Raw genomic sequence first — 27,490 nt, 5'->3', positions numbered from 1 at the left:
TCTCTTGTTAGGATGCTGCCTTTAACAAAATCACAAGGAGCCTTCAAGATCTTCAGCAGAAGGATATTGGTGTGAAACCTGAGTTCAGGTAAGGGTTTGCACTGCTGTGGCCGTGTCCTCAGGGGCTGGGGCACCGTTCGCCATCCCCCCCCCACCCCCGAAGCAGCAGTGGCGGCACTGATTTGACATGGTTCAGACCGTGGAGCAGGGCAGTTATTTGTGACCAAAGATAAAGGGGCTGAGGTTGGCAGATGACTGTTTCGGAGCTGGCATGCTCCTGCACCCGCCTGCCAGCATCCGGTGAGTGGGAGCCAGAAGGGGTGGAGTCGTACACAGCTGGTCTCTGGGCAGGCACGCAGCTCACCCAGGTGGGCCCTGCACACAGATGTCTCTCCTCACCTGCCAGTCTGAGGGACCCCTGCTTTAGGGGCATCTCCTTTTGGATTAAGTTTCATTTTATTACAAAAATGTCTAGGGACTTCTTTGGTGGTCCAGCGGTTAAGACTTCATGCTTCCCTGCAGGGGGCACGGGTTCGATCCCTGATTGGGGAACTAAGATCCCGCATGCCGTGCAGCTCAGCCAAAAAGTAAAAAAAAAAAAGAAATCTGAATTGTTTATGTCTAAACCCCCCCCCCCCCCCCCCCCCGCCACGCATTGGCCTATTTCATTCTGGGGCTAAGGCTTGCTGATTTTTTTTCCTAATTTTCTGGTGCAGCTACATCACCTGGCAGCTTGATTGGCACCTTGAAAGCTGCTGGGTTTTGCCAGTGACCCGAGTCCGATTACTTCTGAGTTTCTAGTTTTGTTTGTCTTTACTTACGGTTTGCTGTAAGAAATGTGAATCTGAGGTATGGGATTAGATCTGAGAAGGAGGGCCCTCACACCGTGGTCTTATGTGGTCACTTTCCAAATTATTTTGCAGCTTCAACATACCTCGTGCCAAGAGGGAGCTGGCTCAGCTGAACAGGTGCACGTCCCCGCAGCAGAAGCTGGCTTGTTTGTGGAAGGTGGTGCAGCTGATCACCCAGTCTCCCAGCCAGAGAGGTGTGTGCTCGGTGAAGGGACCTGCAGTGGGGTGGCTGCATACATCCAGCTGCAAACATCTGTTGAGAAGCAGTCATCTTAAAGGCTCATAGAGATGGGTGGATGGGCAACAGAGCATTTCTGTGTGAGTGGCCTGGCGTCGGATCTGAGGAGTGGGTGCCTAGCAATGGGGGTCGGGGGGCAGGGTAGGTGAGGCATCTTTAGGGTGAGAAAATGCTGGTGGAGAAGCAGCGGCCTCAAAAACGAGCCAAACTGGTGATGGAAACTTGGGGGTTCAGCTGTTAAGTTGTTCTCTCTAATTTTGTATACGTTTAAAATTTTCCATTATAAAAAGGAAAAACAAAATAAGCTAAGAAAAAAGTAATGAGAAGGCAGATCTGTGTGGGCAGATAGGGGGTGATCTTCGAAGCGTATTATCGATGAATGAAAGAACAGGAGTGTGTATGGTACCCTTCCAGCAGCATTGCGGAAAGGGGGCGACTCTGTATCCATATATACAATGGGGAGCTCATAGACTGTCTGTGGACAGGTACGTAGGAAGCAACAGCAGTGGCCTCTGGGAAAGAAGTCTGGGTGGCAGGGATGGGAGAGATTTGCACGGTTGGCTCTTTTGTACTTTTTGAAATTTTAAATGTGTGAATGGATTACTTAAACAAAATTTTAATGAGAACAGTAGAGTCAAGCTGCAGGTCGGCATTAGACTCTGAGGTATATGAAACAGAAATGATCCCAGGAGGAAAGAGGCTTCTGGCAGTGCCTCTGGCACGCCTTCAAGTTGTATCCACCATTGCTGACTTCCTCGGGCTCTTTATCTGTCCCGGGAGGTAGCGAGGGGTGGTCTGCTTGCAGTTTGCTTCTTCTGCACGTGTTCTGAGGATGCGAAGCATTCATTTTCCCCTGGAGTCTGACATCTATTCAGGACGCTAGAAAGGAAATCGTGCGATTGAATTTCTCCCTGATGTGTCATCTTCCTGGATTGTGGTTTTGTGGGTTGGATGGTGGTGGGGAGTTGATAACACTTGTCGGTCCATTTGAGTCCCAGGATGGCTTTGAACATGTGTTTCCCCCTTGCAGTTAACTTGGAGACCATGTGCGCTGATGATCTGCTATCAGTCCTGTTGTATTTGCTTGTGAAAACAGAGATCCCTAATTGGTAATATTTTTTGTTAAAATGCTTTTTCAAAATGGCAGCACTGTACTGTGGTGGTTTTAGTGTCACTCTAGGAAACTGAGTGCCCCTTATGAGCCAGGTACTGCCCTGCTTCCGTCCTGCAGGGGGTGGCTGTCATTCCATGTACAGATGGGGAAACTGAGCCAGCGAGCTTACGTTTCTCATTCTGGAGCATGTGGCTAGTCAGTGGCTGAGCGGGAAGCAGACTCCAATTCTGTCTGGCTCCAAAGCCCGTCCTTTTCTCACAGAAATGCAAGTTCCCTGTGTAATTACCAGCTTTCTAAAAACTAGCCCATTCCAGGAAAGTCGCAAGTAGCTTTACTTATTTTCCTAATTGTGCTCCCTCTAAATAAAGATCCAGGGACAAGCAGCCCTGGCTCCCAGGAGCCAACCGACTTGATGATGAAGCCAATAGCATTGTTTCTGCCAAAGTGTTAATTGGGTATACAACAATAAAACTTTTTTCTTCCTTCTATTAGGATGGCAAATTTGAGTTATATCAAAAACTTCAGATTTAGCAGCTCAGCAAAAGATGAACTGGGATACTGCCTGACCTCAGTTGAGGCTGCAATTGAATATATTCGGCAGGGAAGCCTCTCCGTTAAGCCACTGGTAAGACCTCCCTCCTTCTCTGCCCTTTTTTTGTGGGTGTCATGGCGTGTGTGATGGGGTTCTCAGGGTGGTGTGGGGGAGGGGCAGTCAGAGATGCTCTCCTGAGAGAATGGGGCCTCAGCCCAGTGAGCGAACACTAGCCCCCCGTAGGTTGTGAAAGTTTGCGCGTTATCTTGTCCTTCACATTGTTGATCTGCTTCATTAATCCTTGTCATCCTCAAAAGCACACGGGCAGAAGGGGAAGCTAGAAGCGGTGAACTGGGGTATCCTGATCATGATGGGCAGGAGATGAGATTACTAACGTCTGCAGTTTTCAGGACTCAGTGGCCCTATTATTATTTTCTTGGTTGGTTGGTGAGCTTTGGCTAGTGGAGTCGATGATGTTCCCATGAGAACTGTGAGACTCTTGAACCAAGATTGCACTGCTGGCTTATTTCACTGCCATACCAACCAGCAAAACATGACAGTACTCACAGAAATTGCAAAGTTGAAATCAATCGAATGAAGAGATTTCCGTATTAAAAACCAAGAGTCCTGGGACTTCCCTGGTGGCGCAGTGGTTAAGAATCTGCCTGCCAGTGCAGGGGACACGGGTTCGAGCCCTGGTCCAGGAAGATCCCACATGCTGCGGAGCAGCTAAGCCCGTGCGCCACAACTACTGAGCCTGTGCTCTAGAGCCCACGAGCCACAACTCCTGAGCCCACATGCTGCAACTACTGAAGCCTGCACGCCTAGAGCCCGTGCTCGGCAACAAGAGAAGCCACTGCCCCGCAACGAAGAGTAGCCCCCGCTCGCCACAATTAGAGAAAGCCCACATGCAGCAACAAAGACCCAAGGCAGCCAAAAAAAAAAAAACCAAAAAAACACCAAGAGTCCTGAGGATTGAACTTCGATCTTAATTTTCCCCTGATGTTAGAAGCTCCCAAAGTAATAAGTTGAAACACGTGGAAAAGAACATAGGCCTGTTCAGACAGGAACACTCGGGTACAGGCAGTTCCCTGAATTCATTTATTGTTAACATGTTTATGTATTTTCTAGTCTTTTTCCTTGCCATGTATACTTTACATAACTGAAATTGTAATGTAGATAGCCTTGTATACTTTTTCCCCAAAATGAATAGTTCTATTTTTTTCTGATTAGAAAACTATTTGCTTGTAACTAATATGTGAAATATAAAAAGTAGCAGTGACGACAACAAAAGCCTCCCATAAACGCACTAGTTGGGGATGACTTATTAACATTTTGGTATATGTCTTTTTTCTGCACTTATACAATTATATTTTTAACCAGAATTTGAGCTTATGCTGCACTTGCTGGCACATAGCCTGACAGTATCATGGTGCTTGCTGAAGAATTAAGTTCTGCTCTGATTTGATTGCCCACACACATACGCAGGTGAAATTAGAGGCTGTGCATCTCATCTCAGATGTGGCTGGCTGTGACTCCCGTGAAAAGTTGTTTCTAATTTAGGGGGAACTCATTAACATTCTAGAATGCACACGTGTGTGTTCACGGGCGCCTGTGCATACACACAGGTCTGCAGAGTCAGAAATGTCACTCGGGGCTTCCCTGGTGGCGCAGTGGTTAAGAATCCACCTGCCAAGGCAGGGGACACATGTTCGAGCCCTGGTCCGGGAAGATCCCACATGCTGTGGAGCAACTAAGCCCGTGCGCCACAACTACTGAGCCTGCACTCTAGAACCCACGAGCCGCAACTACTGAGCCTTGCGTGCATACTGCAACTACTGAAGCTGGCACGCCTAGAGCCCATGCTCCGCAACAAGAGAAGCCACAGCAATGAGAAGCCTGTGCACCGCAACGAAGAGTGGCCCCCGCAACTAGAGAAAGCCCGTGCCTAGCAACAAAGACCCAGTGCAGCCAAAAATAAAATAATAAATAGATAAATTTATAAAAAAAAAAAAAAAAAGAGATGCCGCTCACTTCCAGAGTTGGGCAGCAAGATTTCTTAGTCTGAATTGTCTTCTGTGAGGTTCTAGGAACACGTGTTGTTCCCATGGTGCCTGCGGAGGTTTTCCATCATGGCCCTGCCCTTCTGGTTCTTTCCCTCTGATGGGTCTCCCCTCCTGGACCCACTACCCTGCAGAGGACTTGCCTGATGCTCCTTGCTGGGGCCAGGGGTGCCCCTTGTCACCTGGAGGGAGGTGCCCACCTCTTGAAGGTGCTCCCGTCCCCTTGCTGTACCCATCCTGTACCACAACCATCCTGCTTTCTTACTTTCCGTGGCATGTAGGCAGGAAGTCCAACGCTTGAAGGCCTTTGGCTAGAGAGTAAAGAGGTGGTTGACCAAACACTAACAGTCAGCTTCTCACACATACTTTTCTTTCAGAAAATATTCCAAGTGGGATTGTGGCAGTGTTTGAGGGGTGGCCCCTCTTGTGCTGGTGTTGGTTTGAGTCCAGCCCTTGGGCAAGTCAGTTTGTCTCTCTGAGCCTCTGTCCCTCCTGTCTACACTGGGGATCGTGTTATGTATTTCACCCTTGCCAGGTGGTTGCGAGGATCAAATGGCGTATTTGAAAGTGCCTTTTTGAAGTGTTACGTGATACTGATGCCCTTCCTTGATCTGGCAACACCGGCATCTGGATGCCTCTGTTTCCTGGCTGTATGGTGCATCCTGCGTGAATAGCCCCAAGGATGGCCATTAGCTTGGGTGGGCAAGCGGGGGACACAGCCCAGTGCGCCCGTCTTGTCTGGGCTGTCAGACCCTGGTGCTGCCCTCCCGGATTGGAGGGTGATTGGTCTCCCTGGAATTGCGACAAGGCTGCATCATCCTCTCGGCTGGCCGTGGAGCCTGAGCCTTGGGTCTTGAGTGGGTCAGGCCTGAGAGATGTCCTTTTACCGTTATGGACAGAGCAGGTGTTGTGGCTTCCTTGTCTTTTGTGATGCCAGCGTTGGGATTCCGTCTGTGGCATTGCCTGTGCCTTAGTGCAGTTCCGTCTAGGAAAGTGCGAGGCCACGGCTGCTTGTTGGTATTGATAGAATTTCCCGGGGAAAGAGCCCAAGTGTATCTCCACACAGCAGGTGAGGTTTCTGAAAAGCATTAAGGACTAAGTGTTAGGAAATCAAATAATGTTTTACTGTTGACTCTTTATATACTATAATGTGGTTTCACAGAAATTTTCTCCCCAAGACATAATCATACTTGAGATGACCGTAAACCTTCTTTAAGTATGTTCATTAATGAAGACTTGAGCTTTTTTGAAAATAACCATTACTGGGATGACTCTAGATTTACCTTTGTGGACAGAAAAAAATGGAGGAGAACCTTGAAAGGATCTCCACCCTTCTCTGCTCCAGCTTTGCAGGTCTTTTTCACATTACTGGGCTTCCAATAAATAGTATTTACCTTTTCCCGAATTGGTCTTAGCTGATATGCTATCTCTTCTGGTTGCTCATTCTTCCCTGACCAGTCAGCCTGGAAGACCTGCCTCTTTTCATCAGTGCCCTTCAAACAGTCACCTAAGTGGAGGAAGGAGCCCCAAATTTACCTGAACAATAAGGTCTTTGATGTTTCTCTGATTTGCAGCTCAGCTATAAATCCCTGAATAAAACAGGTTGATCAAGGCTTACACAGCCTATACCGATGGGGAGCAAAGGTAGCTCTACGTCTGAGGGTTGGTGTTTGTCTGCCAAGACAGCCCCACGAGGGCGGCTGGCATGAGGGGCCCTGCTTGGCAGTGGGCCCCAGAAATGCTGCCACCTCTGTCTTTAACTGGACCTCTTCGACAGAACCTAGGGGGCCACAGAGAGAAATGTTCCCATAATTTTCTCAGGGTTTGGTGAGTTCTTCTGGCAGCAGCTGGCTGGAAACAATTCCATCTGTCTCCCACCAAGATTCTTTTCGAGGAAGTTAATTTGTTACCCATTTAGTCACAGGTGCTCAAGTGAGCATTGAAGTGTCTCACTAGAAATGATTTCATAGAGAAAGGATACATTTTTAGATTTCTATAGCCAGGTAAAAATAACCTGCACTGTGAAGACCTGAGTTTATTCTTGGGGTGGACCCCATATTTTATTGGACTTTGGGCCAGTGGCCGTGTTGTCTGATGTTTTAGTAAGTATGTTCAAAAAGCAGGACCCTTCTCTCTCTTGCTGGTTCACACTGGGAAGGGTAGACCAGCCTGTCACATGGTTCCCCCGTCTGTGGACCCAGGTAACATGCAGCGGACAGGGCTCTGCAGGCATTAGGACAGATGTTTTGAGAGGAGGGGGAGGCCGGGACAATCCAGGTTTCCACGTGGGGGATGGTGCTGTGTGCATTCCACATTTCACACTTAGAGATGCCACATTCCACACACACACACACACACACACACACGGAGCCATCATGCTGCCCCCTCCCAGATTCCTGCCGGGAAGCTGTCATCAGAGCCCCACTTCCTGGAGAGGCAGACAGGGAACCCCTCTCCCAGCCTGATGAGGGTCTGTTGTGCGGCTCCGTGGGGGCGGGGAGAGGCACTGCCGGTCCTGTTTTGTGGGCAACAGCAGGGAGTGTTCCTGGGTCCTCTGTTTTCAAGGATCTGCACTGACAGCTCAGGACGTGTGATAAAACGGATTGTCGGTTTTCTTGCAGGAGTCCGAGGGATTTGGCGACAGACTGTTCCTTAAGCAGAGAATGAGCTTGCTGTCTCAGCTGACCTCAACTCCCATTGACTGCTTGTTTCAGGTAAGACACGCAGAGGTCCTGCGGGCACAGATATGTGAGGGGCTCTCCATCCTCCCACACCTCTGTAGAATCCATCAGGGTGGTCTGCGTAGTTCAGTGCAGGAGTTCATTTTGTTCTCGAGGGAGCGATACGGATGCTGGATCAGCTCGGCTGCCCGTCTCCCCCGACGTGAGCTGCGCTGTAGCCCCACTGGGCAGCATAGCGAGGGCACCGGGCCCTGCGTGTGGAACCCTCTGCCCGGCTGTCCTCCTCTCCCCATCTGGCGAAACATGGCTGGTCCTTCCCAGTCAGCTCAGTGGCACGTCACTGGCAGCTCTGCCAGAAGTGACGCCTCTTCTTGGCTCCGGGAGCCCCAGTTACAGATGTTCGTGTGAGTGTGCTGGGCTGGGAGCAGGGCACCTGGTGGTGGTCGGATCCTCAGGCAGAGGCAGGCGGCTCCTTCCTCAGATCCGATCTACCGCTGGGAGGCTGGCGCGGTTCCCTACGAGGCAGCCGTCAGAGGGCCACCCGGGGCCAGGGTGGGTTCCACGGAGGACCCAGAGCTATGCAGCCCTCAGAACATCTCACTCCCTGTGGGGAATACATCCAGGCCTCACGGGTGAGCCCTGCAGGTTCGCTTGTTGATGGGGTCTTGCGATAATTGCAGCTGTCCTGCAAACCAAGGCTCTACTGGATTCCTAGACAATTTGACCCTTTAATGGGGGTCGAAGTCTACACCAAGGCTCAGGATGTACTGCCCCCCTACTCCTGCGGCTCTGGGAATTTTGTCATGTCGTTGTTTCTTTAGTTTTGGAAAAACCCTAACATTTATAAAAATAAAAGAGAGTAGTGCAATTAAGGAACTCCCGTGTAGCCATCTCCCAATCCTGTTTCATTCCTGTCCCCTGCCCCACTTTTCCCCGTCCACCCAAATTATTTTGAAACAAGTCCCAGAGAGCAAATTGTTTCATCCATCCATACGTAGATGTGTGTTTCAGTAAGGATGCTCAGAAAATTCACACCTTAGAGAGCGAATAGTTCCTTCATATCAATAGTGCTTTTGATGTCACTTTTTAGCACATCGCATCAGGTAACCAGAAAGAAGTGGAAAGACTTCTGAGCCAGGAAGACCGAGATAAAGATGCCGTCCAAAAGATGTGTCACCCTCTGTGCTTCTGTGATGACTGTGAGAAACTCCTCTCAGGGTACGAGGGTCCTATGTGGGCTCAGCGCCAGGAAGGGGGAGACTCGGGGCCTGGGCGGAACTTTCCCACTTGTTTGCTGTGAGATTTGGAATGAGGAACTTATCCTCGCTGCACTCTGCTTCCTCTGCTGTTAAGTGGAGAGAGTAACGTCTGTCCCTTTGGAGAATCAGGTGGAATAAAGATTGTAAACATACCTGGCACCCTGCTAGGCTGCTTTACCAGGGGAGGTGGGCAGAGGGCGTGCCCCAGCCTCGGAAAGTGGATTTTAGGATGGGAGGACTGTCGGCTCCTGCCTGTAACCTTTCTGGTTTCCCCTTATCCTTATTGGGCTCTTTTGCTGGTTGTCAAGGCCTGGAGGGGTGGGTGGGGAGAGAGGCCCTGCGGAAGTCGGGGCTTCTGCTCTCTGGGACACGGTAGAGGAGACCCAGCTTGGATCATACCTGGAGATCTGTCTTCTTGTCCCAGGACCCTGGTGTATTTCTCTGTATCCTCTTTCTCTTTTAGGAGGCTGAATGACCCCTCCATTGTCACTCCATTCTCCAGAGACGACAGGGGTCATACACCGCTCCATGTGGCTGCCCTCTGCGGTACGTGGGCAAAGGGATGGGGCCGAGGGTGGCCCTGCAGAGAGTGGGTGGCTGCTGGGTCTTACAGTGTGGATGCTTGGTACTGCCCCTGGGCTGGTGGTCCAGCCAGGGAAGGCTTGAATCTGAACTATGAGAATGGCCTCAGAATTGGGGTTCTTATATTCCTCCTTTAAAAAATATAACTTTACTGTCTTTAATTTATTTTTTTATTCTTTTTTTTTAAACATTCTTTTCCAGTATGGTTCATCATAGGATATTGAATACAGTTCTCTGTGCTATACTGTCTTTTAAAGTGCACATGCAAAAAAAAATGTGCACTTTCAAGGTAGAAAACACAAACACAAGCATCTGTAGTACCACCCGCCATCCTGTCTCCCAGAGGTCATTTTGATTCATGACTGTCTGAAATGTCAGCATGCTTGTGAGTGTGTGTGTATAAAGTAGATGATGCTGTGGGGATCATACTTTTCTGTACGGTGCTTTTTTCACTCGGCGACACGTAAGAACATTTCTCCATGGCAGTATTGTTTTACTGGTTGCACAGTATTCCATCCTGTAGATTGATGCACCATGGACTCTTCTGTGGACGTCTAAGGCTCTTTTCTCCTACCTTCTGTGGCTGGGGGCTGGACTGGAGCCGAGTCCCCTCCAGGGGCTACCCCAGAGTGTTTGGAATCTGCAGAGTCTGACTTCACGTTAGCACTGGTTCCCCCCAAGCAGAAAAATGCCTCCCGGCGTGTCTCGTGCCAGGGGATGAGAGGGTGAAATAATGCCATGGCTTCGCTTGCAGGGTTTGGAAAGCCCACTCTCTTCTCTTCTGTTCTGTAGGGCAGGCATCCCTCATCGACTTTCTGGTTTCCAAGGGCGCGGTGGTGAACGCTACAGACTACCATGGCTCCACCCCGCTGCATCTTGCGTGTCAGAAGGGCTGTCAGAGCGTGACGGTGAGCATCTGGGTTCGGACAGGCTGGCTCTGCACGTGGCTTTGCAGGGCTGGCCCCTCCTGTGTTCCACACTGGCTCGGTCGGGCCACAGGGAGGGCTGGGGTCTCAGGCACCTCACGGAGGGTCTACTGGGCAAAAGCTATTAGGTGTAGATTTGAAATGTCACGGTAATATGGGGGAGGAAGGGTGGGGCTGTAGATTTTTTTTAATCTCTAAACTTTTTTTTTTTGTATCATACTTTTTAATAATGAGATAGGATTTTCCTTCATCCACCCCCAAGATACTAGAAATATTTTAAATAGGGCCCCAAGATGGACTTTCCGGTAGACTTAACATCTACTGATGAGAAGACGGACCAGAAACTAGAAAGGCAAAATTATTTTGCCAATCAGTGATGTTTCAATTTCAGCTTAAGTTGTTTGGTACATAAAGTGCCTCAGTTACTGCTAGTGATTGATGGGGGTTGTTTTTCTTTCTTTCTGTTTTTCTATTTTTAACTTTTATTGGAGTAGAGTTGATTTACAACGTTGTGTTAGTTTCACGTGTTCAGCAAAGTGAATCAGTTATACATAAACATATATCCACTCTCTTTTTTTTTTTTTTAGTAATCTCTAAACTTTTTATCAGGAAGGATGAGAGTGATGATAACATTTTTTGCTTTGGTTTTTTAAAATTAAAAACAATTTTTGGGGCTTCCCTGGTGGTGCAGTGGTTGAGAGTCCGCCTGCCAATGCAGGGGACACGGGTTTGTGCCCCGGTCCGGGAGGAGCCCACATGCCGCGGAGCGGCTGGGCCCGTGAGCCATGGCCCTGAGCCTGCGCGTCCGGAGCCTGTGCTCCGCGACGGGAGAGGCCACAGCAGTGAGAGGCCCGCGTACCGCAAAAAAAAAAAAAAAAATTTTTGTTTAAAAGTATAGTTGATTTACAGTGTGTTAGTTTCAGGTGTATAGCAAAGTGATTCAGATATATATGTGTGTGTGTATATATACATAATGTATTTCTCTCTCTATATATAATATATATTTCTTTTCAGATTATTTTCCATTATAGGGTTGATATAATTTTAATTGTAGTGTAAGTAGGTAAGGTTGAAAATGGAGACCAGCGACTTCCCGCTGTGAGGCTCTAGGCCGTGCTCCTGAGGAAGCACGCGCCTGCACTGCCGGGCTTGCTGGTGCTCACTGCTCTCCCCTCTCCTTTGGAAGCTGCTGCTGCTGCACTACAAAGCCAGCACCGAAGTGCAAGACAACAACGGCAACACCCCTCTGCACCTGGCCTGCACCTACGGCCACGAAGACGTAAGTGGTCCTTGCTGCGCTGAGGGCGGCCATGTTTACCCTTTCTCGCAGAGAAAAGTGAATTTCCAGTCGGTTGAATGTCGTGTTTTATGTTGACAGTTATTGGAACATTTGGCATATAATTTTTTTAATTAAAAAATTTAAAAACACATTACAGATGCTGTATTGAAATAACAGAAATCTAAAACATAATTGTCTTTTCCTGAAATGAAATCATGTGCATTCATCTCTGCTACCATCTGCTTCTTACCTTTCTTCATACTCAATTTTTACGTTTTATATTTTTAAAGAAATATCAAGGAATTTCATCATTTCCGTGTTTGCTTAATATTTAACTCTGTGTGTGTGTGTGTGTGTTATTTTTTTCCTAACCACCCTCTCTCACTTCTCTCCATGCTAATATCCAGGTAGATTTATACAGATGTGGGTTGAGCCTGGGTTAGGTGGTTGATGAGCGAAAACGAGATCACATCCTACACAATTTTATGCAGCTTATTTTCCTAACTTAATCATGGGCATCCCATAGGTCAATAAATGTAGATCTAACCCGTTTTGTAATCGCTACACATAGTCTATGACGTGTGTTGTGTCAGGGTCCTTAAGACCACTCTCCAGTTCAGTGGTTCGCTAGGAGGGCTCACAGGATGAGCATATGGTTGTATGCAGAGCTGTGATTTATTGCAGTAAAGGGACACAGAGCAAAATCAGCAAAAGGGAGGGTCCAAGGATGAAGTCCGGAGGACACTAGGTGCAGGCTTCCAAGCGCATCTCCCTGTGGAGTCACTCAGGACAGCTTATTCCTCCAGTAACGAGTCGTTAACAACACGTGCAAAGTGTTTTCCTTCTGGGAAGCTCGTTAGGGACTCAGTGCCCAAGATTTTGGTTGGAGGCTGGTCGTGTGAACACCCTTTTGCCTAGAACATTTCAGCATTCCAGACTCCCAGAAGGACAGCAGGTGTTCAGCATAAACCACTGTTGGACAAACTAGGCCCAGTGAGCCCCTCTCATCAGTCAGGGGACTGTGAGAACACTCCCCAGATGCAAGCTCCCAAGGAGTGTCGCAAGTCAAGGGGGCCAGCCTTGCAAGCAGGCCTTTCCGGGGACGGCGGTCTCAGGCCTGCTCTGGTGACACCTTTCTGCACATGATGTGTGACAATTTATTCAGCCATTTCTTATTGATTGGCCGTTGGGTTCTTTAAAAACAAAACCAAAAACGATGTGTCCTGATCAGGTGATCTGGAACCCTGGAGGTCTAATGTTCTGTTACTGTATGTTTGCTTGGCAGATGGTGCCTTGATCGAATTGGGACGTGGGCCGAGGCTGCGGGCTGCACAGATCTGCCCAAGGCCGGGCCTGTGAGTTCACAGCGGCCTTTCCCATTCTGTTTGCAGTGTGTGAAGGCTCTGGTCTACTATGACGTGCAGTCCTGCAGACTAGATATTGGTAACGAGAAAGGAGACACTCCCCTGCACATTGCTGCCCGCTGGGGTTACCAAAGCATCATAGAGACGTTGCTACAGAACGGAGCGTCCACAGAGATCCAGAACAGGCTGAAGGAAACGCCCCTCAAGTGTGCGTTAAACTCAAAGGTAGCCTTTTTCGTCTCGGAGCAGCAGTATGACTTTAAACGATATCAGCATCCGCAGCTTAGGTCTTGGCCGAGCTGTTCAAACCGTGCATTAGTCCCCAAGGCTAGAACTTGGCCGCATCTTCTCTGCTGCACTCAGGACCTGGTCGTTCATGGGTTTTACCTATTCATCTTATTTTCCATCTTAGTAGGCGATTTTCACAGTGTCATGCCAAGAGCTGCTCCCAGCAGAGTTTGCCCTGGCCTCTGAGTGCTGTTGGTTTCTGGGCAAGTGGAGTGAGAGTAAATGGACGGTGGCTCTGGCCGGGAAGAGCGGGGACAGGGTGTTGGAAGCAGCAGGCATCGGCTCTGTTTTCCTGTTCCTTCACCCTCAGCGCCTAAAACTTTATTCTGATTTGGCCACCTTCGAACGTCGTTGGGTGTAATTTCCTTCATAAATGATTCATTAATGAACTACTAGCCCATCCTGCTGGTAACTTCTGGAAGCACGTAGTTTGGGGCCACACGTCATGCACTGCTTGCTCATGAGCAGGTGGGGAGCGATGGGAGCTTCCAGAGGCCAGGCCTTCCCAGCAGCAGCTCTGTTGCTGGGAACAGCTTCCAGAGGTCTCGCCTCCCAGCAGCAGCTCTGTTGAAGGGGTGTCCTCAGAGAAACATGTTTGGCCAACTAGCCAGAGGAAGCCCAGGGCCACGTGCGACGGCCATCCGAGGTCCTGATGCCCAGAGCATCCCGGCTAGTGGCTCACATAGGTGATGTTGTTTTAATACAGGTCTCCAAATGTCTCCCTTTGCACAGGCCCTACTTTCTGCCTCTTGATGTTTTATAATTTCCAGTCCTCTTCTAGGGAGTTCTTTTAGTTTGTTCATGTCTTCTTCTAGGAGTAGCACAGTTTTTGTTTTTAAACCACTTTATTGAGGGATGATTGACATACAAAAAGCTGTACGTATTAGTGTATACAACTTGTTGAGCTTGGAGACAAGTCCACACCCATGAGACCAACACCACAATCTGTGCCATAAATACATCCATCACCTCCAGAAGTTTCCTCCCGCCCTCTTTATTTATTGATTATTATTATTATTTTGTGTGTGTGATAAGAACACAACATAAGACCTGTAGGAGTGTGGGTTTTTTTTTTTTTTTTTTTTTTTTTGGCCACACGCGGGCCTCTCACTGTTGTGGCCTCTCCAGTTGCAGAGCACAGGCTCCGGACGCACAGGCTCAGCGGCCATGGCTCACGGGCCCAGCCGCTCCGCGACATGTGGGATCTTCCCGGACCGGGGCACGAACCCGTGTCCCCTGCATCAGCAGGTGGACTCTCAACCACTGTTCCACCAGGGAAGCCCAGGAGTGTGGTTTTTGAAGGTTTAAATCCCTGCTCCTGACCCGGGGGCCTCAGCTGCCCATGCCTTCACGGGGTCTCAGCTTTGTAGCAGCCAGAGCCATGGGACTGGGTGATACCACCCTTGGCCTGAGATGCCCATGAGGGGCTGAGGGCACCTCTGCACTGGAGCTTCTCCAAAGCCCTTTCCAGAGGGAGTTCTGCAGACACAAGGAGCAGATGGCCTTCTGGGCTCAGCTCCGAGCTGGTCCCACTTAAGGCCCGTGGCTGCCAGTGGAAAGGTCACACTTCAGGGCTGTGGACCATCAGCCCAGGCCGGATGAGGCAACCTTTGGGGCCCCTCTGTGCCTGGGCTTCCCTTGTCCGCTGAGCCCATTCGTGGGGAGCACTGGTTTCTGCTGTTGAACTTAGCGTGGTCCTGAGTAGGTTCCCGCCTGCTCTGGGCCTTGGTGTCCCCCCTGTCTCTCCGAGGGCCTGGCTGGGCCACGCGGCTTTCCAAGGAGGTGGGCGCAGTGGGGCCATAGGAGTGATGAGAACTTGGCGACCCATCTCAGTACTTTTCGCATCCCCTTTGGCCTCCTAGATTCTGTCCATGATGGAAGCCCACCATCCGTCCTTCGAGAGGGGGCAGAAGTCTTCAGAGGTAAGAGAACGGGGCTGCGTTTGCCGGCCCTACTTGAGACCAGCCTCTGTCTGGCCCTCACCCACCCCTCACCGGGCTCCCTGGCTGCAGGTGCCCGCGCGGCCCCCTCAGTGCCCCGTGGATTCCGTCAGCCAGGGCTCCTGCGCTTCCAGCTTCTCCTCCGCGTCGCTGAGCTCCAGGCAAGAGGAGCCCAGAAAGTTCTACAGGGAGGTGAGGCCCCCAGACCGGAGGGCAGAGAGGGGCAGGGGGCGGCCTGTGTTCTGGGGGCCAGTTAGAGAGCCCCTGGGGCAGCGTGTCTGCTGTGGTGAAGGTCAGAGCCCTCGAGGGGAGCCTGGCCAGCCTCACCCTACTTGCCCTTCATGGATGGACGTGTGTGTGTGTGTATGTGTGTGTGTGAGAGAGAGAGAGAGAGAGAGAGAGAGAGAGAGAGAGAGAGAGAGAGATGGGAAGGGGGTATTCTAAGAAAAGTACAGGTAAAGTCACCTGTAGGTCCACTGCTTTAAGATCATTTTACGAAGTAAATTCTCTGCCCTTATCCCCCTCTCCGTCAGCACCCCTGTTAACCTGATGTGTCTCGTTCCTGACTTCCTGCAGACTTTATGTAGACGTGTACATGTTCTCACACATTGCGTTTTGTAAAGCTGACTCAGCCTGTTTTGTTTGTCTGTGTGTTTTTTTCCGTCTAACCTACCTTAGACCTTGTCCATTGTCAGCCCACAGAGCAGACCATGGCGTGGATGTGCCCATCCCCTGCAGGTGGGGAGCCCTCACTGACTCCGCCCCGGGCTCCTCCTTCGCTGTCACCCCCAGGCTGTGACCTGCTCTCGGAGGGCCCAGTAAGCCTAGCTCGATGCAGAACCGCAGGAAAGAAAGCCAAGAGGCGTGCTCCAGAGTCTAACAGAGGCCTGGAGGCGTTCCTGGGGGGGTGCCCTCCCTCATGGTACCTGTAGCTGGCAGATAATGAGAGCTGAATAGATGCAGTTCTGAAGGGTGGCTGCCCTCTTGGGAAGCGCTCGTGCTCCCAGGTGGCTGTCGTCCCACCGTGCCACATGAATGGCAGGTCATCTTACAGACCTTATGCGGAAGGTGCGGGGGATGTGTTTGAAAGATACCAAATGAGATCAAGAGGCACATGAAAGCTACTAGGTTTTCAGAAGGTTCTTATTATTTCTATTCTTATTGTATTATTATAAGTTTCCTTACATTCTTTTTTCTTTTATTAAGGTAGAAAAGCTTTTAAGAGCCATTGCTGATGGAGACCTAGAAATGGTGAGTTTTTAGAAGGAATTTCAGCAGCTTGCTCTCGGCTTAAGCAGCTGTGCTCGTGTGTCTTGTCTCCAGGTGGGTCAGGAGCTGTCAGGGTTCTTTGTTCACGTTCACGCAGAAGGGGTGCATTTCACGAGTACTTGCTGATGGGGTGTGACGTGCCCCCCGCAAGTAACAAGGCAGGTGGAATAAAGCTGCAGTGTGAGCCTATCCCTGCCCTTTAGACGTTCATATTCCAGGAGGGCAGCGATGTTGGCAAGAGGACCAGCCTGTGTCCAGGGGCACAGAGTGTGGGCTCGGGCCCAGAGTCCACTAGCCGGGAGCAGGGTGAACAGACCGGGTGGGGAAGGGTGGAGGTGGCGAAGGGGAGGCCAGAGCCCAGAGGGCGTTGGTGTGGCCCTGCAGGAGTTGTGGGCGGTGTGAATCCCTGGCTGGGAGGCTGAGTCTCAGACTTGGGGCTCCAAGGGCTCACAAGCAAGTGTCCGAACGAGATGGTGCTAAGGTGTCAGGGAACATCTATGATGAGATCACTGGAGACACCCGTGGGCAGTTCCCCTGGCTTACCTTTGGCTTCCTGAAAGGAATTTTTTCTGTCTTCCATTTTAAAAGGAGGGGTAAATTAGCGCTTACCAGATTAGGAGGCCTGAGTGGATCAGATTTACAAGAGCGCTTCACAGGGATGTGTATTTCAAGAGTGCTTTTTGCCAGTGATGGAGCTTGAGGTGGTGGACAGCAGTTCCTGGCATCTGATCACCACAGCCTGCGGGGTGTTAAGAATCGGAAGGTAGTTGGCAGTGTCTCAGCCTCTGCCCAGAGGCCACTGTGAGTCCATCAGCCTGACGCGTGGTTACTTGGGGCGGGGGGAGGACACAGGCGTCTGGATCTGGCTGTTGCTCCCCTAGAGAGACCAGCCCCAGGGCACCCAGTGTTCTTGGGGGGAAGCAGAGAAAGAGTGTCTCAGGCTCCCCGTGAGCCGCGGCGAGAGCCAGTGTGGAGAAGAGACTGTGACCATCCCTGCGTCATGGTGCGTCTGCTCTGTGCCCGAAGCTGCCGCCCCTCGGCTCCCTTACCCCCGTCTTGTTCCTTCTAATCACCAAGAGGAACTGCCCTCGGTCTGGTCCGTCCCAGCCAGTCTGTTAGGTGAGGCCCCGGTTCAGGTGAGGGCTTTGGCGTTTCCACCCTGAGGAGCATCTGTTGTCAGAAACGTGGAAGGGACCTGGAGCGGGGGATGTTTGGGACTGAACGGGGTCTTCCTGGGGCCCTTTGTCACTCCTTGCAGGCTTTTGCTGACTTCCTCAGTGCTCAGAACCAGGCCTAGAAATGTATTTATGTTGTTTTCTTTTCTCACGTTTAATATCCTAGAAACTTGTGTTTACTGGAACATAAATTTGACCTGTTAGGGTCTTTTCAGTGCTTTCACCTGTGGGCTAGGGCATTAAAGTGGAAAGGACACTGGCGTGGCATCAGAGAGCCTGTGATTAGGTTCTGGCCACCACCTCCTCATCCTGTGGCCTTGAACAAGTGGCCCCCGGAGTGAGTCTCCTCCCCCGTAGGATGAGACGGACCAGTTGTTGAAAGCGGACAGTTAGATGACGTAAGAGGAGGTGCTCACGAAATGCTCCAGGACAGGGCTCTAAAGTCATCACGCTGAAGCAACACCGCTCTGCCCCTTTTTAAGATGGAAGAAGAGAATCTGCCGCAAGCTGCAGAAATGGGAGCTCAGTCTCTCTCTGTCACTACTGAAAGGATTGAGAAAGGCTTGAGCACAGGTGAACCCTGGAATCCTCAAGAGGGAGCAGCCATCATTTATAAGTTACTTTGGTGGTTGAGGAAATGTATCAATACGTCCTGATTAGAGAAGTGTGTGTGTGTGTGTGTGTGTGTGTGTGTCTAAGATACCATAACTTGTAAAGAAGCTGCGGATGGGTTTTAAGTCCCTATTTCTCCTTACTGCCCGGCGCCAGGTGCGTTACCTGTTGGAGTGGACAGAGGAGGACCCGGATGAAGCGGAGGATGCTGTCAGGGCGGTGGATCTTGAATTTTGTCACCCCTTGTGCCAGTGCCCCAAATGTGCTCCAGCTCAAAAGGTTTGACTTTTCTTCTGTTGGGGGATGGGCAAATTCTTCTTTTTCCCCTTAGGAAAGTTGTCTGCTTCTCAGCCAGCTAACGGCCGAGTGGCTGGTTGTAGGTGTCCCCTGAGATACAGCTCAAGGTAGAGGAAAGTGGACACTTATGCAGGATCTGGCTCCGGCTGCCTGCTTTCTGAATGGGCAGGTCAGGGAACAGGGCCATGAACGCGGGCTTAGTGCTTCAGGGGTTCTCAGGGCCCCTGAGTCACAAGGCAGGAGCTTATGAACAGACATGCCCGGGGGTCTCCGTCCATGTGGCCATGGTCCCTTGGGAGGATGCAGGCAAGAGCCCCTGCCCCCTGCCTTTGCTCACGTTGGTGCACCCTCTGCGGGAGGACCCTCCCTCCAAGCACAGAGAGACCCCTGTGCCTTTTACCCTGTTTCCCCCATGGTAATAGCCTGCAAAAGCACAGTACAATATCCCAACCAGGATATTACCACGGATACAGTCCATCCGTCTCACTCAGGTTTCCCCGCTTTTATTTGTGCTTGTGTGTGTGTGCGCGCGCATGCCTGCACGTGTGTTTATTCACACGTTCTGTCTAGTTTTGTTTTTTTCTTTAATTGCGGTATAGTTATTTTACAATGTTGTGTTAGTTTCTACTGTACAGCAAGGGGAAGTAGAGTTCCCTGTGCTATACAGCAGGTTCTCATTAGTTATCTGTTTTATACATATTAGTGTATATATGTTAATCCCAATCTCCCAATTCATCCCACTCCCCCTTTCCCCCCTTGGTGTCCATACATTTGTTCTCTACATCTGTGTCTTTATTTCTGCCTTGCAAACCGGTTCATCTCTACCACTTTTCTAGATTCCACAAATATGCGTTAATATATGATATCTGTTTTTCTCTTTCTGACTTACTTCACTGTGTATGACAGTCTCTAGGTCCATCCATGTCTCTACAAATGACCCAATTTCGTTCCTTTTCCTGGCTGAGTAGTATTCCATTGTATATATGTACCACATCTTCTTTATCCATTCCTCTGTTGATGGACATTTAGGTTGTTTCCATGTCCTGGCTATTGTAAATAGTGCTGCAATGAACATTGGGGTGCATGTGTCCTTTTCTTAATTAATTAATTAATTTTTGGCTGCATTGGGTCTTTGTTGCTGTGCATGGACTTTCTCTAGTTGTGGCGAGCAAGGGCTACTCTTCATTGCGGTGCACAGTTTTCTCATTGCAGTAGCTTCTCTTGTCGCGGAGCACGGGCTCTAGGCACGTGGGCTTCAGTAGTTGTGGCACACGGGCTTAGTTGCTCTGCGGCATGTGGGATCTTCCTGGACCAGGGTTGGAACCCATGTCCCCTGCACTGGCAGGCGGATTCTTAACCACTGCACCACCAGGGAAGTCCTTACGCCCAGTTTTTGATTGGGTTGTTTGTTTTTTTGATGTTGAGCTGCATGAGCTCTTTGTATATTTTGGAGATTAATCCTCTGTCCGTTGATTCCTTTGCAAATATTTTCTCCCATTCTGAGGGTTGTCTTTTCATCTTGTTTATGGTTTCCTTTGCCATGCAAAAGCTTTTAAGTTTCATTATAGGTCCCATTTGTTTATTTTTGTTTGTATTTCCATTACTGTCCTGCATTCTGTTTAGTTTTATCACATGTGTAGGTTTGTGTGTCCACCACCACATTCAAGGTACAGAACAGTTCTCTCATCACAAGGAGAATAACTCATGTTGCCTTTTATAATCACACCCCCCTCTCTCCCTGTCACCCCAGCTCACCATCCCTGACCCCTGGCAACCACTAATCTGTTCTCCAGTTCTAATATTTTGTCATTTCAAAACTGTTATATAAAAGTCATCATACAGCACGGAACCTTTGGGGATTGGCTTTGTTCACTCAGCCAGATTTCCAGGTTGTTGTGTGTAATCAGCGGTTTATTCTGCATCGCTGAGCAAACTCTAAACACACCACTGGGCTAGAAGAATAGTTTTAATTTAATCACAGCATGAAGCAATTTACTTTTGTGTCTCTTTGAGAAATTACAAAAAGAGAAAAAGATAGTAGGCTTTAAAAGAGCAAGGAACATAAATTTATCCAATAAATTCAACAGATGCTGTAGTGTGTAATTCAGTTTCTTGCTACAATTAATGAACTGTGAGGTGGGGGAGAGCAGAGTGGGTAAATGCCCAGAAGGACAGCAAAGACACAGTAACTGCTTCCAGCCAAACAGTCACTGATGGGCCTGAGGGCTGTGCTACTTCATTCACATCACATCCTTTGAAACAGCATCTGCCTTTTTAATCCCTTTGTTTTTCACAGCAGCCCACCTTGGGGAAGTCTGTTTTGGACTGTACATATCCAGCAGCATGCGGACAGAAGAAAAATTGTACATCCCAATGTACACAATACCCTGTAGCTGAAAAAGCTACAAGTGAATGAAAAACTACAATTTCAGTATTTGTACAATTTCAGTATCATTTCAGTATTCTTAGGTTAGAGACATCCATGGTGAAGCTTTTTAAATAAGGTAGTATTATCTTGCAGTACAAAGGATAACACCACTATATCTGTTTTGTAAAGTCAAATTAATTTTCTTAGCATGGGACATACACATTGAGTTAGACAGCTAGCACATGCATGAGCACATGCTATGTACACAACGCCATTTACAACTGCTCAAAAAAAATATGAACTACTTAGGGATACACTTAACAAGACATGGACAGGATCTGTATGCTGGAAATCACAAAATGATGAAAAAAGTCAGAGTGCGTAAATACTTAGGTATATCAGATCATGAAGACTCAACCTAGTAAAGATGTTATTTCTCCCCAGATTGATCTACAGTATTTTTTTTGTTTTTGTTTTTGCGGTATGCGGGCCTCTCACTGCTGTGGCCTCTCCCGTTGCGGAGCACAGGCTCCGGACCCGCAGGCTCAGAGGCCATGGCTCACGGGCCCAGCTGCTCCGCGGCATGTGGGATCTTCCCGGACCAGGGCACGAACCCTTGTCCCCCGCATCGGCAGGCAGACTCTCAACCACTGCGCCACCAGGGAAGCCCTGATCTACAGTTTTAATGCAGTTCCTATCAAAATCCTAACAAAGTTTTTGTAGACATAGACAAGCTTATTTTAAAATTTATATGGAAAGGTGCAGGCCCTAAAATATCTAAAACGATCCTGCAATGAAGAATAAATTAGGATCGCTCTACACAATATTAAGGCAAACTATGTAGCTACAGTAATCAAGACAGTGTGGCCCTGGTGGAGGGACAGACACACAGATCACTGGGACAGAACAGAGAACCCAGAAATAGACCCACACATATATAGTCAACTGAGGTCTGACAGCAAGCCGGTGGGGGAAGGACGGCCTTTTCAACAAACAGTGCTGGAGCAAGTAGACATCTTCAGGCAAAAAAATGAACCTCAACATAAACTCACACCCTGTACAAAAATTAACTCAAAATGGATCACAGACTTAACCGTAAAATGTAAAATTATAAAACTTTTCGAAAAAAACAGGAGGAAATCTTTGGAACCCAGGGCTAAGCAAAGAGTTCTTAGACTTGACACCCAAAGCGTGATCCATAAAGAGCAAATGGATAAGCTGGACTTCTAAATTATAAACTTGTCCTGTGGAAACCCATGCAAAGAAGCTATACAGGCAGATTACAGACTCAAAGAAAATACCTGGGCTTCCCTGGTGGCGCAGTGGTTGAGAGTCCGCCTGCCGATGCAGGGGACACGGGTTCGTGCCCCGGTCCGGGAAGATCCCACAGGCCGTGGAGCGGCTGGGCCCGTGAGCCATGGCCGCTGGGCCTGTGCGTCCGTAGCCTGTGCTCTGCAGCGGGAGAGGCCACGGAGGTGGGAGGCCCGCGTACCGCAAAAAAAAAAAAAAAGAAAATACCTGCAAGCCACGTGTCTGACAAAGGGGCAGAATCTAGAATATAAAGAACTTTCAAAACTCGATAGTAAAGAAAGAAAACAAACCAATAAGAAAATGGGCAAAGGGAATGAAGAGACATTTCACTGAGGAGCATTTAGATATGGCAAATAAGCTCATGAAAGGATGTTCAAGGTCATCACCCATCAGGGAAATGCAAATTATAGCCACAGTGAGATAACACTATGCGCCTATCAGAATGGCTAAAATCAAAATTAGTGAAAAGTGACACCACCAAATGCTGGTGAGGATGTGGGGAACTTGGTTCACTCACCCATTGCTGGTGGGAATATAAAAGCCACTCTGGAAAACAGTGTTTGTTGTCAGTTCCTTATAAAACTAGCCATAGAATTGCCATGTAATTACCATATGATTCAGCAATTGCATTCCTGGGCATTTATCTTAGAGGAATGGAAACTTATATTCTCACAGAAACCTGTAAACAAATGTACACAGCAACTTTATTTGCAGTATCCGCGAACTGGAAACAACCCACGTGTCCTTCAGTGGGTGAACTGCCAAACAAAGTATGGCAGGGGCATGCCACGGGGCGCTGTTCAGCGATAAAGAGTAAACCGTTGATTACATGCAACACCTGGAATCAGGACATCTGGTAGTCTCCTGTTTTTGGCTTTGTGAATAAAGCAACTGTGAACATTTGTGTACAGTTCTTTGTGTAAATATATCTTTACCTGGGTAATTACCTAGGAGTATAATTGCTGGGTTATGCAGGAGGTATATGTTAACTTGAAATGACCAGTTTTCCTCAGTGATTGTAGCATTTTTCATTCCCGCCAGCAGGGTGTGAGAATTCTAGTTGCCCCAAATCCCGGTGAACACTTGGTATTTTGACTTTTTATCTTTAGCCATTCTGGTAAGTGTGCAGTGGTATTTCCTCATGTTCTTCCCTTCTACTTCTTCATCTGCTTGTTTTTGATTTTTGAAGTATAGTTTATATACAGTAAAATTCACCCTTTAAATTTAGCATAGCTTCTTAAAGAGATAACATTTTTAATCATCGAAAAGTGAACTAGATAACCCAAGTTTTAATCCTTGGTCAATCACAGAAAACATTGACATATTAATTCCACTATCAAATATATGATTCAACATCACAATTTAATGTTTGTTTTTAGTTCTACTGGTTTGTTTTGTTTGCCTTCTTAATTACTGATGGATTGTTCTTATCTCCGCATGATTGGTTTTAAAACCATTGTGAATAAAAGGGAAGTTCCATGATAAAAATGAAGGTGAACTTCAGAGATAAGTAGCAAACAGTTTTCTGAGGTTTGACAAACGAATGTGTAAAAATATAGACTATCTCTATCACCCGAATATTCTTTCCTGCCCCGTTGAAGTTTGCCATATTGCATGTTGCATCCCCTGACCATCACCGACCTGCTTTCTGACCCTTTGGTTTTGTGATTCCTGATTTTGATTTGCATTTCTCTGAAAACTACGGATGTTATCTTATATGCTCATTGATCGACCATTCAACCGTCTTCCTTTGTGAAGTCTTTTCACATCTTTTGCCTATTTTTTTTTTCCTTTTGCCTGTTTTTTTTTTTTTTAAAGTTGGATTGTCTTATTGAGTTGTAAGAGTTTGTTTTGTTTTGCTTTTAAGTTCTGGTTGGTACAAGTCCTTTGTCAGATACACATATTTGCAAACATTTTTCTGCCCTTCTATGACTTGCCTTTTCATTTTCTTACTTGCCTCATGCAAAGAGCAAACATTAAACATTTTTATTAAGTCAGTTTATCAAACTTTTTTTATGGCTTTTGCTTTTTGTGTCTTATCTAAGAAATCTTTGCGTATCCCAGTGTTGCAAAGATTTTCTTTTGTGTTTACTTCAAGAAGTTTAATAGTTGTAGCTTTTACATTTAGGTCTGTGATGCATTTTAGTGTTTGTGTTTGGTGTGAGGTAAGGGTTGATGGGCAGTTTTCCCGTATGTGGATGTCCAGTTGTTTCAGCACCATCTGTCAAACAGACTTTGCCTTCCCGTTCAATTGCCATGGCATAAAACGGTATCATTGTAGGGGACTTGCTTTCTTGAAAACAGAAGTTAATCCTTCGATGTGTCATACCTTTCTAAAGTAGTAATTCACCTGTGGGCAACCCGATTCAGGATGCCGCTGTGATTCCAGATTTTACAGAGGGGCTGTGAGGGACAGATGGCTTCAGTTCCTTCAGCCGGGTTCCTTAAGTACTAACAACATTTCCGTTTCCACATTCTGCACTTATTAGAAGCTGGCAAAGATTCCTGCCAGTGGGCTTGGTGTGAATGTGACCAGCCAGGATGGTTCCTCCCCACTGCACGTTGCTGCCCTGCATGGTCGGGCGGACCTTCTTCTCCTCCTCGTGAAGCACGGTGCCAGTGTGGGGGCCAGAGACGCAAAGCAGGCCGTCCCACTCCACCTGGCCTGCCAGAAGGGCCACTTCCAGGTATGGGTCCTGGCTCTTGCGCAGCGTGTATAGGGTTAGAACCTCACTTGGCAGGAGTGTTGCCGAGGGAAGAGTTTGCTTACCGGCCCAGAGGACGGCCCCATTTCCTTCCTCCCAGCGCCAGAGAGTCTGAGTAGGACCACTCAGCAACAGAACACAGAACCCTGGGGCTTCTGGGGGTGGAGCCAACCCCCCTCCCACTGGCATTCACGTCTGGCAGCACAGAGGCTGTCATTCTGATTCTGACCCCAGCCGGGAGCTGTCTCTCTGATTCTTGGGTGTTGGTCATCTGTGCCAAACAGTTCAGTATCTATTTATTTTTTCATTTTTCCTTATTAGTTCCACTGTAAGGTTTTTAAAGCTAGGAATCATATTTCGGGTAATGCCTAGCATTAGTTTTCTAACATGTGAAACTGGAGTAATAATTACAGCTCTCCACAGAGGAGACGGAATGATTAAATGAAAAACACGCGTGCCTAGTACACCACCTCCACACACACAAGACCCTCAGCAAAGGTTAATCCCTCCCCCTTCACTGGTCTGCTTTCTCCTGAGGGTCAGACATGGATCTAAGAGTCTTCTAGATATGCTTACAGAAAAGTCAAAAGAATAGCAAGTTAGATGATCTCTCCCTGCAAATTTTAATTAAAGTTGAACACTTTTCTTCTCCGGCCTAGGTGGTGAAATGTCTACTAGATTCTAATGCAAAACCCAATAAAAAGGATATAAGTGGAAACACACCCCTCCTTTATGCTTGTTCCAGAGGCCACCACGAAGTTGCGGCACTGTTGCTACAGGTAAGGACCCCCTCGCCCCCAGCCCAGGAGCTGCTGACACGGCTTGGTGATGGGCACCCCGCCACGTGGCGAGCCTCTGGCAGCGCACCGGGGAGGGGCGGGAGAGGGAGGCCGCTTGGCTTTTGCTTTAAGCTAGCCCTGGGGTGGGGAGCTTTGCAGTAATGGGGTCTCAGCGTCCGAGCTGCATCAGGGATGCAGAGTTAAGGACTGAGACGCCGCTTTTGCTAAGGGTTTGGATCTTGCCTCATTTAACCAGGTCAGTTGAATTGTCACCTGCAGTGTGAGGTGAATGCCCTTTTATGTCACTGCTCCTTTTTGCCTCTCTTGATAAAGGGTATATGTGTTGACTGTAGAATTTTTAAAAGTAGAGAGAAACCCAACTTTTCCATAACCCTGTTTCTCAAAGGCAACTAACTTTGGTGACTTCTTAAAAATGTGCATAGTTTAGATCACTATTGTTTTCTATCTTGCTTGTTTTAACTTAACATAGAAAACTGTTTATTTTATTTATTTAATTTTTATAATTAATTAATTTATTTATTTATTTATTTATTTTTGGCTGTGTTGGGTCTTCGTTGCTGTGCGCGGGCTTTCTCTAGTTGCCGCGAGCAGGGGAGCTACTCTTCATTGCGGTGCGCAGGCTTCTCATTGCGGTGGCCTCTCCTGTTGCGGAGCACAGGCTCTAGGAGGGCAGGCTCAGTAGTTGTGGCTGGCGGGCTCTAGAGTGCAGGCTCAGTAGTTGTGGTACGCGGGCTTAGTTGCTCCGCGGCATGTGGAATCTTCCTGGACCAGGGCTCAAACCCACGTCCCCTGCATTGGCAGGCAGATTCTTAACCACTGGACCACCAGGGAAGTCCGAAAATTGTTTATTAAAACCTCAGTTTTTAGTGGTTGCATAATTATGGATGTACCATGGTCTTTTTTTTTAACTGTTTCTGCTCAATACATTTAGGTGACTTATTTTTTTTCCTGTTATAATGATAAATGCTGCCATGAATATCTTTGTACATAAATCTTTTCTCCTCAGTATTACTTTTACTCCTAACATCTTAAGAAGAATTTATTTAAGAAGAATTGAAAGAATGTTATAGGGCACACCCATATAGGTACCACATCGATTCAGCATTCCTTCTGATTGTGCCGTTTCTCTCTCTAGCATGGGGCCTCCATTAATGCTTCTAACAATAAGGGCAACACAGCACTGCACGAGGCTGTGATAGAAAAGCACGTCTTCGTGGTGGAGCTGCTTCTGCTTCATGGAGCATCAGTTCAGGTCTTGAACAAGAGGCAGTGCACAGCTATAGACTGTGCTGAACAGGTAGGTGGGAGCGCTTCACTGCTGAGAGCACCCAGGCTCCCTTACAGCTCGCGGGGATCCCCTGTGTTTAAACCAGATCTGAAAGAGCAGTAGTCAGACCTCTCACTTGCCGTGCCAGGCTGAGTAGGTGTGCTGGAAGTCTGTGAGTGTAGCTGCATCCCTGGTCCTTGGTCACCTGATCAGAGGCCGCCTGCTGGGGCAGTTTTCAAAGGCCTGGTTAGAGGTGCCCCCTACCCACCACAGGCCTCGGCGCCTCTGGCACACAGTCCAGCAGTTAGGTACTCGCGGGGAAGAGCAGGTTGACACAGCATCCTGGTCTCACCCTCCCTGCACTGGGAATATGCCTGTGGTCCTAGCAGCACGAGGGAGGGAGTGTGTGCAGTTAGCGAACAAACCTTGAGTTCTGTAAGGAGAAGTATGATGTGCGGTTTACTACCCTCCCAGTGCGTGGACGTGCCCCATGGAGAAGTGGTGAGGAAATAGGAGGAGACTAAAGGAGGGACCTCTTTACTGTTCCTCTTTCCATGTTGAATCTTTAT

At 48.4% G+C, this 27,490-nt stretch overlaps 1 protein-coding gene across 7 annotated transcripts in view; it reads left to right on the top strand.

The window, feature by feature from the left end:
* ANKRD27 (ankyrin repeat domain 27) overlaps positions 1-27,490 on the top strand; it is a 52,911-nt gene that overhangs the window by 21,014 nt on the left and 4,407 nt on the right. For 6 of the 7 annotated variants that reach the window (XM_082862337.1, XM_082862338.1, XM_082862339.1 and 3 more), the window contains 18 exons: positions 12-88; positions 924-1,045; positions 2,120-2,198; positions 2,696-2,828; positions 7,420-7,512; positions 8,570-8,697; positions 9,202-9,284; positions 10,113-10,228; positions 11,433-11,525; positions 12,917-13,114; positions 15,040-15,099; positions 15,190-15,309; positions 15,813-15,935; positions 16,324-16,368; positions 18,330-18,452; positions 24,639-24,836; positions 25,514-25,633; positions 26,790-26,951. In XM_082862337.1, the coding sequence (XP_082718463.1) occupies positions 12-88; positions 924-1,045; positions 2,120-2,198; positions 2,696-2,828; positions 7,420-7,512; positions 8,570-8,697; positions 9,202-9,284; positions 10,113-10,228; positions 11,433-11,525; positions 12,917-13,114; positions 15,040-15,099; positions 15,190-15,309; positions 15,813-15,935; positions 16,324-16,368; positions 18,330-18,452; positions 24,639-24,836; positions 25,514-25,633; positions 26,790-26,951 (2,073 nt within the window). The remainder of the gene's footprint in view (positions 1-11; positions 89-923; positions 1,046-2,119; positions 2,199-2,695; positions 2,829-7,419; positions 7,513-8,569; positions 8,698-9,201; positions 9,285-10,112; positions 10,229-11,432; positions 11,526-12,916; positions 13,115-15,039; positions 15,100-15,189; positions 15,310-15,812; positions 15,936-16,323; positions 16,369-18,329; positions 18,453-24,638; positions 24,837-25,513; positions 25,634-26,789; positions 26,952-27,490) is intronic. The other variant, XM_082862340.1, reaches the window with a different exon arrangement.

The sequence above is a fragment of the Leucopleurus acutus genome (genome assembly GCF_964270905.1).
Source record: "Leucopleurus acutus genome assembly, chromosome: 20".
NCBI lineage: Eukaryota > Metazoa > Chordata > Mammalia > Artiodactyla > Delphinidae > Leucopleurus > Leucopleurus acutus.
This window is presented reverse-complemented; position numbering and strand designations above follow the sequence as displayed.